General features: G+C 41.6%; 1 protein-coding gene across 1 annotated transcript in view; it reads right to left on the bottom strand.

Moving 5' to 3' along the window:
* Positions 1-1390: 1390 nt before the first annotated feature.
* Positions 1391-12242, bottom strand: part of grm3 (glutamate receptor, metabotropic 3) — a 36344-nt gene continuing 25492 nt past the window's right edge. Inside the window, exons 8-14 of the mRNA XM_069163496.1 lie at positions 9262-9504; positions 8968-9157; positions 8250-8553; positions 7945-8138; positions 7679-7811; positions 5981-6158; positions 1391-4850 (exon numbers count right to left, since the gene is read on the bottom strand). Coding sequence (XP_069019597.1) covers positions 4774-4850; positions 5981-6158; positions 7679-7811; positions 7945-8138; positions 8250-8553; positions 8968-9157; positions 9262-9504 — 1319 coding nt within the window. The 3' untranslated portion in view covers positions 1391-4773. The remainder of the gene's footprint in view (positions 4851-5980; positions 6159-7678; positions 7812-7944; positions 8139-8249; positions 8554-8967; positions 9158-9261; positions 9505-12242) is intronic.

Raw genomic sequence — 12242 nt, forward strand, 5'->3', positions numbered from 1 at the left:
GTGCAACCAGCAGGTTTTTATCTTGCAAACATGCATTTCATTACGATATTTTCTTTCATAGTTTTAGTTGACTGAAATGCAGCTAGTGAATGTTGTTGTATTTTATATAGCTTAGTGTTTTCAGTTTGTGATCACTTTCACAGCTAAACAGGAAAAATTAAAAAAAATAAATAAATCTGTGCAGCATTTCAAGTGTGACTATTTTGAAGATATATTAAAGAACCAGTGGGAAAACTAGAAATGTGACCGTTGTCTGTGAACCTCTGTATATTTTAACCTTGTCACACCACTGCTTATCTTTCTGTTTGGAAAAGATGTGATATATTAGGGCTGTCTTGTTGTGGGGGTTTTCTAATATCACATTTATTTTCATATGAATTCATTTTAGACTATTTAAAACCTCGTGCCTCCAAGGCCTGGCATGGCTCAGGTCTTCACTGAACTGTCCTGCAGAGGGCAGTGAAAAACAACAATTTCAAAAGGAAACTTGTTGAATTTCAATACCTTCTTCGATTTTTGTCAGGTTACAAGCAGAAATGAAAAAAAAAGAAAAAAGAAAAACTTTCTTTTGACTATAGTCAAACATGCATCCCATGTCCTGACTGTAGTGATCAGTACATTAACATTAGGGTACGACGTTGGTATTGGTGCAATGACCTGAGCTAACCACCAGAGGGGAGTCATTGCAAGGGTACAATAAAAGAGTCCACATTCAGTTCGAAAAAAGTAGAAACTATAAGAAACCATAACGTAACCATAAATATATACATAAAATCACATGAGCAGGGATGACTTGAATACCCAACACTGAGTTATAAGTCTTCAAGATTTTCATGAACTGAATCAACAACCTAGCAGGATCATTTATTTAAAAAAAAAAAAAAAAGTGCTATATGTCCGACTGTCACTGACGGCAGTCTAGGACACAAAACTATTCAACTTCTATCCCATCTTTATCTTCCTTTAGTTTTTCTCTTTCACAACTCCTGTCTTTTTATAGCCTTCTCCTTTTCTCTCTCTCTTTTTGTTTTTATTTCTTTCTTTTGGCTTTCAGTCTTTCTAACTGGAAGAGACTGAGCCTTCACACTGGAGTGCATTGTCCTAAAGCAGGGAACACTCCAGAAGATGGTCTAATTGGAGTGCCATCACTTAGGGAACAGATGAGGCAGAGTGTTAGAGCCATCTTTCAACATTTGCCAACATGGACTATGAATAGAGCCCGTGTGTGTGTGTGAAAGTGATGGTGAGGGGCTGTTCATGTTGGTGAGGAGTTGGTGCACTTTCATTCAACGTTTAGGTTTTAGCTGAAATTTACAGACCCCTGCGCACATACCCACTGAACTACTTCCTCTGAGCAGAACAGTCAGAAGGATGAGCAGACAACACCAGCTGTTTTTGCTTGTTATTTATTATGATGTCATCACAGCCTCATTTATTGCACATGTCATAAACACGGAACTATTGCTTTGTGATTGGCCAGTTCCAGAGTTCAGCTTGACCTCAGCTTCAGTTCACCTGCAGAGCTCTTGTCTTATTTCAAAGCCTGGAGGCCAAGGACACATTCTGGTATATAGCAGGGGCTGTAGCACAGACACCTTCGTAGAGCACATGGCAGTTGGCAGAGGCCGAGTAGAGGAACAATGTCCGAAGTGGATGCCTTGCTGTTTGAAAAGGATATTCACGAGTACACCCAAAAAGGAGAGTTAATGCATGAGATCATAAACCCAGAAAGGTGACGTGTCTTAAAATGAATCATGAATCTGCACGTCTGAATTCCAATTTCATTTCCCCATACACTCCCCAAATTGTTTATCTAACGTCCCTTTATTGCCTTTCCGTCCCTCTCAAGGTTGCATCGATGGCATGTGCTGCAGTGGGCACCCAGATCTGAGTGCTTCAGTTCAAGTGTGGGTTATCAGTCTGTTGGTCCGGCTTAGAGTCTTGGCTGAGACCGATTCTATAGCAAGTTTCACACAGAGTGGAGATGAGGTGGACAAAGGTGGTGAGGGAAAGGTTGAAGGGGGGAGCGAGAGGGTCAGAGGAAGAGTGTGAGACTGTTGTCCGAGACTAGTCCCTGGACTAAATGGGAGGAGAATCAGGGTTAAGTGCTCTATTTGTGTGGCCATTAAAAGCTGGGAGTAGAGTACAGGACACTGCTGAGCCAAATCTCATCAGTCACTGCCAATTTGAATCAGAACCAGCAACCCGTTTTTCCCTCTTCCTCTTCTTTTGGGCACTCCTCACCCCTCCTCCCACCCTCCTCTTCATGCAGACAAATAGACATTCCAGCAGCGGATGTGGCGGTGGTTGTCCATAGCAACCTGCCATGCAGGGTGTATCTTGTGGGAGCAGGACCACTGAATGAATGGCTAAGCCTTCTTCTAACAAAGACTGTGAATCTCTGAGATGCTTCGAGCTTCCATAGAAGCGCTGTGACTTCTGGGCTGTGGGAGTGCTTTACATAATCCAGCAGCAGCTTCCCTCTGCTCTGCCACATCCCTCTCTCCTGCTGCTCTCTGCACCTAACACGCACACCCCAATGTAGGTCGGCTCATCTTGGCGCATTTTCTGAAATTCTTTCAATCTATCATTCAGTGTGATTATCACAGGGTCCTGTTGGAGATCGTCTGTGCAAAGGTGTGGACTGGTCAAGAGATGAATGTTCAACAGTTCTGCCTGTATCTGCTCTATGAATTTGAACAAGGGGAGACGGATTTAAAATGCGTGTCTGGGGGAGAAAATAAGTCATTCTGATCACATATTTTGTTGAAAACATCAAATGTAACAGTCACACTTTATTTTAGACAGCTTATTATATGTAAACATTTAAGATCAGTTTATGAATAATTTACTACCATCCTCAATGCAGCATATTGCACTCTTTAAAACGAAATATGCTAAATTAGTCTGCTAATTTAGGATATTTTAAATGTCTTTTCTAACAACTTTAGTAAATTATTTTTTGTCATTATTCCACCATCTAATAATATTCATCTAGCAGAGAGTCTGCTACATTTCCAGCCACAAACAGAGTTTGATATGTTTGGATGTTTTGATAAATATTATGTATTATATGAAGATGAGTTCTAGCATCCTTTTGTTAGCTGGGATCTGCCAGCAGCTGACATTGTGTACTCAGCTTCCTCTCATGAGCCTCTCTGGGACTGCCAAAGCCAGCTGCTCCACTGTGCCTCTCAACGTCAACACATTTAACACAGACATGTAAACTGCACACTTCGATAAGTCGACGAGTCAATGACTTCATCTTAATGGCATATGAGCTTCTCTTCCCCTCCCTTCTTTTATTGGAGCTGCTGAGCTGTAACAAATGTAAAGTAAAATCAGTGTGATGAGTGTGTATCAGAAATATCCATTTCATGTTTTTTAATAAGTGGTCCAATACTTCAGGTTAACAATCAATGGCAGAAGGCTTGGTAGGGAATAAAACTAACTGTCATAGTGTCACCCTGAAGCATCTATATTGAGGCCACTTTTACATTTACCAAACAAGGATTTGCAGCTGGTAATGTAAAACTGATCTCTTACAACCTCTACCTGGAGCACTGTCAAACATACATTAAGGCACATAGCCATATTCAAAACATCACCATATACTGTATCTAAGGGGCACAAAAACATAAGCTACCACTCCCCTGTAGTTGGAAAAATTCAACATGTGTTCAGAAAAGCAAGCCGTTTTCCTCCATAAGTGCTGGAATCCATAAAGTTCCTAATTACTGACACAACTTTTGCAGCACCGTCTGTGTCGACAGTTTTGAGGCAAAAAAATAAATGCATTTGTTGCAGTGTATCTTTTCAGCCCTGCTATTAGTTATTATTAGCGATCCATTACAGCAAACCTCCGAAGAAACAGCAGTTCAAGAGTGGGAGTGAAATATTGTTGTTTTGGTGAACACATGTCTGGAATTATGGCCATTCAGATAAAGGGATTCAATGATTAGAAATAGAAAAAAATGAACATTTGTATCAAAAGCAAAACATATCTTCCTGCAAAAACAGCCACAATAAGGTCTTATACAGATCTAGGATGCAAAGCACATCTGTCAAGATGTGAATGGATGAATTCTTAAACTGAAAATTGCCAATGAGTTTGATGGATATTTGTTTTTACATATGTCCATTCCAGCTGTTTCTAGCCTGTCCAGTTTATGCTTTTGTCCACATTCACTCTAGGGTCACAAGACTGTCAACATTGTGCTGTTTGAACCATCAGTAGTATAATATACAAATGTACAGATACACAATAGAAATGCAAACATAATTGGTTATTACAATGAGATCTACAAAAAAGCATGAGAATAAAAAGTCTGTGGGATATTGCAGGTGAGGCAAGCAGAGCCACAAATGTGCATCCAGACTGAGGGACACAGCCCCTCCTACCATGGTTAAGCGCATGTCTATTTACACAGCATCATAACAAAGCTATCAAAAACAAAGGCTCCAAAAATTCCTCCTAAAAACTTTTTTTGTTCTTTTGTTTCTCTACATACAACAATGTCAATTCCATGTATATACATCCCTAGAAAATAATTTAATTATAGTTACACACTTTCTACATTTGTGAAACAATACAGTTCTAGTCCACAAGGAAGGTGTTTGTTTGTTTGTTTGTTTGTTTGTGCATGTATGTGTGCATGTGTCGATATGTATGTGTTTACAGTGTGTGTACGAGGGGTAGAAGGAGAGGGTGGGGGAGGGGTTGGGTTGTCGAAAGGGATAATGTTCATCAATTGGCTAACAGTCTGGATGTGGTCACAGAGAGGAAGTAGTGGAGTCGACAATTTCTCTCCCGTTGCACACGGTTGGGACATAGTGGGCGCTGACAGAAGCTAGAAAAAGACATGGAATAAGAAGGTTGAACGGAGAAGATAATTACATAGACAGAAACTGAGATGGTTTGCGAGGAAGAGTGGGTGAACAGTCCGAAACCAAACACAGAAAGACTTGTAGCTGGCTATGAAAAGCATTGGTAATCTGTAATATCTTCCAAAAAGGGGTGTTTCTAAGTGCTGACTCTGTAGTGTGCCCAAACGTTGCCATACGGTCATGAAATGTAATTTAGTATTTTATTTTTTTTTTTTACTTCAAAATCAGCAATATTTTTTATAGCTATGGAGATACAAGTGTGGAAAGCGGTTTTCAAATTGTAGGCAAATACAATTAATGGTATTGTCAAGATATGGTTGCTGGATTACAGGTGTTTAGCAGATCCAACAAACAAACTACAAAGCCTTGATATTTAAATAAGAGCAGCTGATAGTGTGGAGTTAGTGATGAAAGTAGTGAAGCGCAATCAGAGTTTGAAATAGATCAGCAGTTTTACAGCAATACGGGACAGTAAATGTTTCAAAAAAAAAAAGTGGCACAAACTATACTACAAGCACAATTTAGATTCAACACATGCCAACAACAATAAATGGAATTAAAAGGCCTGTATTATGCAGAGGCAGTGATGCTAATGCAACCATTAAGCAACTTAATGTTAAAATTGATCAAGTTAAAAGGAGGTGTAAATGGAAACAAAAAACTGATGGAGCATTAAGGACAATTTACAGGTCAGTCAGAAATAGCTGTTTTGTTAAAATTTGCGGGGGCATGCTTCATCCCGGATATCTCATTGCTCCGGTCAACTCTACAGCTCTGTCAGCAGGAAGTTTTAAGAGAAAACTTGTCACCCATACAATAAAGGTAACCCTTTTAGAGTATTTGATTTTGATTTTTTTTTTGATTTTATACACTTTATTAATCCCCGAGGGGAAATTTCATAACAGTGGTCCATATTTAATACCCGCTTGGCTTGGATCATGCATTATCAGACTTTATCTCAAGTGTTTTGAGGCTGTCTTATTATGATAAAATACAAGAAAATACAGCACTGTTCATTGTCTTAGATATTAAATACTGAGCACACCTGGTGACAGAGGCAAACCGCTTTCCCTTTAAAAATGACATAACCTACCGTGAGATGCGTATGTGGTGGCAGCCCCACTGACACTGAAGCGATTGAGGTTAAGCCTGTGGCTGGTCACATTTTTCTGGGGCTGAAACATGATGATATGGACCTTGGGAGCAAACATACAGCCCAGCACCACAAAGCCACTCAGGCTGACTGAGATACACATTGTCGTGGTCTGAACCTGAAGAAGGAAGATGAGAAGACAGTAATTAGTCACCAGACTTTGATGGATAAATCTTATGCAAATTTAGCGGCCATTAAAAGCTAATTTGATGATAATAATCTATAATAATGAACATTTTTCAAAGGCACTTTGTGAATTTTTATTACAAAGTGCTTTAAATGAAATAATAAATTAAAGTCAGTTTGATAAACAGTACTTAAATACAGAACATAAAAATGATGCTGGAGATGCTAAAGTTACTGATCTCTTTGCTTACACAATGAGGCGTGTAAAGTGAGAGTCTTTTTGGCAGACTCTCATTCCTTGTAACAGAGGACAACAATCGCAGAATTAATCAATAAAAGACTTAATCAACAGAGACCACAACGGCCAAACTCATCAGTCTCTCACTAGTAGCTTTAACTTCACTTTCTGTGATTTATTGCATGAAATTGATGCTAAGTGGAATCTTTTTCTCTCCGTATTTTTGATCACAGGTTTTCAGAGGTGTGTGCTGTACAGCATGTCCCCTTCAGGTTTCATAATCATTGCAATAAGTGTTGTAGACGGTTGAATAACAGCAACTCCCTGTTAAGTTGAGCACATTAGTAATCAACCCATCAACATCTCCTCTCTGTATGTACAGTATATACTTAATAGAGTGGGTGGGTTTGCATGCTGGTGATGTTATGCTTGCACCTGACTAATCTTAAAGTCAGATTACAAACCCAATGAAATGCTTATTTCCACAGCGATGGAGGCAGAGAGCTGAGAAAGTGAGATGTTTTTTTTTTATGGGGATCAAATGAGCAGCCCTGGCATCAGCACTCCTCTCTTGCGCTCTTTGATACACTGTGTGTGTGTGTGTGTGTTTGTGGAAGAGTGTGTGCGTGCGTGCTTAAGATTTGTATGGCTCAGGTGAACACTCACTTCCCTTTGCTGTTAAATCTGGACATGTGTCAGCAGTTTGACGGAGCCTGTCTGTTTGTCACCACAGCACTGCAGAGCTGGGACATTTGCCAACAGGATTAGAAATTGTTAAAGTTGCAGCTACACCTGTGCAGCCACTGTCTTGTTACATCTGTGCCTTTATTGATTATTTTAAGGGGACAAAAACGGCTCTCAGTTACATTTTAGGGACAAAACGCTGAAACCTGGTGCTAAATTGTAAATTTTAGGGTAAAAGGAGCACAGCATTTTGGAAAATTTGCTAACTCACATTTTTGCTGAGAATTGCATGAGGAGATTGATATGTCACTTACAGAAAATCTGAAACTACAGCTTGTTTACATTGCACAAACTGGCAAATGTGTTTGACCCCTGAAAATTATTTGTACACTTTGGGTTTTGCCTTATTTGTAGTCTTGATGCAACTGTTAACGATGGCTTCATATTTAGTTGTAAAACGAATGTGATATCAGTCTTCTTATCTATTGCTGCAAAAAAACAAGTTCCCATCTGTGTTGGAGTCCATAAAATCACCTGCTAAATCATAGAATGTAGCATTTGTGCATGTGTGTGTATGTTCAAGAAGATACCCTGTAGTCACTAGATGTAACATAGAAGATGGGAAGAAAGGCCAGCCAGATTATACAGGTGGTGTACATGGTGAATCCAATAAACTTGGCCTCATTGAAGTTCTCAGGGCACTTCCTGGTCTTGAAGGCATACCTACAGGAAGAGAATCACATTTCTGATTAGATAGACGCCACTTGAAGTGCGCAGGGTTGAGAACATAAAGCGCTTTTGGTGGATCCTTTTAAATAATTATCAGTGCTTATCTAATCAACTATGACACACTTACACAGTACACAGGATGACCAGGAGCACATCATATCCCAGTGACAGCAGCATGCTGGAGTCACGGACGTTACACTTGAGGATGACTGTCTGGCGTCGCTCTGGCAACGTGAAGCGCCGTGTTCCAGGAACTTCCAGCAGCAGCCACACTGACACCATCACTAACTGGACGGAGATTAGACTCAGACAAATGAAGACCTGAAAAAGAAGGGAAGAGAGGAAGATAGGGTCATCGAGATCCACTGTTTGTCTGTCCATCCATCCATTTGGCTGATGCAGATGGATGGACAAGATGCTGCAATCACTCACCTGAGAGGATGGGCTAATGAAGCGTGGCCTCACTGCACTGTCTTTCACACCATTGAAAATCCTGGCGATTCTGTTGGTTTTGGTGAGGAGGGCGGAGTAGCAGACAGCAAATGACGTGCCTAGGCCGAGGCGCCTCAGGGCACAGATGGCAGGAGAGGGTTTGGCCAAAAAGAGGAAAGTCATGGCGTAGGACATGAAGACTCCTGAGAGGAGGATGTAGCACAGCTCCCTGCCTGATGCTTTCACCAGCGGTGTGTTGTTGTGTCTGATAAACACCCAAAACACCAGGCCGGTGCACATGAACCTGGGAAAAGGGAGGGAATTGAGTGACCAGACAGACAATCAATGTCATGACGTCACTGCTTATATTCTGTTACACCAGTAGGTTTGTGTTATGTCTAATGAAATATATCAAAATAATAATAAAAAAAATATTCCATATAGGCTCATGTCATCATCTACATTTAGGTTTGAAAAAGGAAAAGTAAAGCTTTCTAAACAGTCAGAGTAACCGGTAGGTGTGAATGTGTGTAATATTGAGCCTCATTGACCATGCTCTGAGCTCTGCTAAGCTTAGTTATTGATGAACTACATCTGTCAAGTTTTCCTTTTTTTGCACAGCAAATATGCAGTTTAATGGGGGCAGATCCACCATTCATATTTCTGAGTATATTTTGAAACAATGGGTCCTGGATTTCAGAAATCCTTTGTCACTCACCCTACACACGCGATGGTAATTGGACCAATGGCCCACGCATCTTCCCACATAATGTAGTCCTCAGGAAGGTCATAACAGGATGTGAGGTCGTCAGTGGGCCACTGGCCAGGAGCACAAGGTGAGCAGGTGAACTCATCAGCCAGGTATTCATGAGGCTCACAGGCTGTGCAGATCCAGCAGCAGTACTCACCTGGGAGAGAGGGATATGAACAGAGTGTGGCAGTTTGACATTTTTCAAAAGGTGCTGCTACTTGGTGTGACAAAAAAGAAAATTGTTGAAATTCACTCTCCTACCTGCCTGCATTTTCTTCATCTCATTGCGCTCGCAGGGGTCGCTGCACTGCGAGGTGGGCACCGCTTCTCTGGGCCAGTGAATTAGCTCACTGCTCAGACTCAGACTCTCCACCCATTCACCTACTGGCACGTAACCATAACGATCGCTCAAGCGCTGGTAGCTGAAGATGTTGTATCGGCCCAAGCCATCCCCCTGGGTGTCAAACTTCACTACTGTTTCACTGCCCGGAGGAGAGAAAGGGGCTGGCGGGGGTGAGAAGAGACAAAAAAGGTTAAAAAAAAGAAGTGATTAAGCCAGTGGAAAAGGAGATAAAAGCTAAACAATCAACTACAATCCTTCCATTGATGTCTCATTGATGCCTTTTAAAAGCAGTAGTGAGGACAGAGACAATAAGCATTGGTCAGCTAATCCTTAGGAGTCCAGAACAGACAGTGAGGGGCTTTACAACAGTGTTTTTATTACTGAAGATCAGCCAGTTACAAAAGAATTTGCTAAGAGGCTATAAATGCCTGGTATGCTTGGTGATGTTTGTGACGCTACCCCCCCCCCCCCCTTTCCTGAGGTCACATAGGGACAAAATTGCAGGTCTAAATTTTGATCATATAAAGTTTATTACCAAATGCATCATTAACAAACTGCCCATAAAGTCATATTGACACAAAGACAGGGGACTGAATCCCTGGGCGATGCTATAGCTACCCACACATTGATAGACGTAGCCTCTGGGTCTCTTCTGTGAGGGAGATACGCTACTGAAAGTGCCAGATTGGTTTGTATACATGTCGTTATGAAAGGATTACCATCTAGGATGTGAGAACAGAAGAGACTGTAAAATTGGCAGGATGCTGAAACCATTAGTAAAAAAAAGAAAAGCGATCAGGGCTGTGGACTGGGAAAAAAGTAAGTTCTCGATACGTTGCAGGCAGCGTCGGACCTGACAGTGCTGACACTTGGTCGTTTTGACACAGACAAAGTGTATGTCACTCCTGCAGTGCCACTTCTGTCCTAACGGCAGAGCAATCAGCTCTGTGTTGCTGACACATAGGGCTGTGTGTTACACGCTGCTGCTTGTCGAATGATGATGTGACTGGGGAAAGTGCAGTGTGTGCTGGGTTTATAGTCGTCACGTTTCAATGTATAACAAGGCTCTTGGTCCTCAGTGCGCAGCAGCATTGATAATACAGTGCAGCCTTCCTCATATCTCTGTGTCTTTGGGTAACTGAAGAATTCTCAGGCCAAATTCATTCCCCATGCATACAGCTCGGGATCAGTAGCATGAATCAGAATGCACATTGCATATAAGATGTTGGGCTGAAAAGTGTGCGTGTATGTGTGTGTAAGCTCCATTAAGTTTTACTTTACAGTGTGATGGCTACGGTATTGCTTTGAGCGCCGTGGGAGGCTGTGCTGACAGAACCAAAGCTCTGACCCTGCTGTTAGTTGCCTGTGTGTGCGAGTGTGTGTACGTATGCGCATATTGACAACGGCTAAAGCTGTGCTATTGTTGTGAAAGCTCAGTGTGTTCGGAGAAGAATGGCGTGTCAGATGGCAGCAGAGGGGGGGGGGGGGTTAGGGTTTATGAAATCCATAAATCACAGAGACAGCACAACCCTCTATCTTTCTTCTCTCTCCCTCTGTCACAGGAAATTCTAACTGTCAAGTCTTCTTTGGATTTTGCGGCTAAATGTTTAGGTGACAGCTAAATGAAAATGATTTCAATAATAAGGAGATGATAATATCTCGAGACGAAGAAGAGATATGAATCCATTACACTGCAAGTTGGCAGATAATAAAGTCTGCTAATAACACTGAGCAATAAGGCAAGCGGGGCCCTCCTCCTCTTAGGCACCCATACACACTTGCAGAAACACTTCGCTGTGAGCTAATTATCATAACTGCACCTTATTAGGACCTTAGATGTGTGCTGAAGCGTAATTAGCTGTATGTGGTAATTATGTGTAATACAGACTAAAGAGATAACAGTATTGGCCTACAGACCCATTTGAGGGTGCTGTTTTGTCCTTGAGTTCCCTCTCACAGATCACATTCAAAGAGCGATAGGCTCAGAGGACTGGCGATTCCTCCCTATAGCCAACATTGGAGACCTTGCTGACGTGACAGAACGGCTCATCGAGAAAGTGTATAAGGGTGCAAGTTTGAGTTGGTGAAGGCCACCAAGACTCCTATGACTGCAGAGACAAGCGGCCACGGCCCTTAACTGATGGACGTCAATCTCTCTTCTTCATCACTTTTCTGGACTAAATGTAAAATTATAGTGAGCTCCAGTGGCCAAAGGACTTTAGTTTAGTGGCAATGTGAGACTGTTCTTATGCTAAATATTAACCTTGGCAAGCTAACATACACATGTTTAGCAGGTATAATAGCAGACTGTATAATGTTGCCAAGATCTTAGTTTAGCTTGCTATCATCCTTACTTGGTATGAATATACGCTAAAGTATTGTGGAAACATACCCAGCAAATTTTAACAGTTTGTCCTCGGGGGAATCTGAATGTCTTCATCAAATTTCATGGCAATTCCACTAATAGCTATTGAGATATTTCAGTCTGGACCAGATTGGTGGACTGACAGACTGACATCATGCAGCTAGTGTGGCTAAAAACCATTCAAATTTCTGCAGATACACAACATACAAGTGATTTGAGTGTATTAAAGGAAGTTTGTCCCTCAGGTACCTTTCAACAGCACGTTTCTGTATGATGTAACTCTGACATACTGGAACACAAACCCAACAAATTCAATCATTTAAAGACGTAAATGTGGATACTTCTTCCTAACAGCAGCTTGTGGGCTTTTCCGCTGTGTGTTCACACATACAGTAACACAACCTACAACTGTAACGACGAATCTGTGCCACCTCATCCATACAATACTTCCTACTGGCCCAGCAGAGCTGTCCAGCTGAGACCTAGCAGGATCTGCCCTCAGCACCACTCGCAGCTCTGACGGACTTTCCATGC

This window comes from Embiotoca jacksoni, unplaced genomic scaffold, assembly GCF_022577435.1.
Source record: "Embiotoca jacksoni isolate LCO1_2020_lvr unplaced genomic scaffold, fEmbJac1.0.p SCAF_3, whole genome shotgun sequence".
Lineage (NCBI taxonomy): Eukaryota > Metazoa > Chordata > Actinopteri > Embiotocidae > Embiotoca > Embiotoca jacksoni.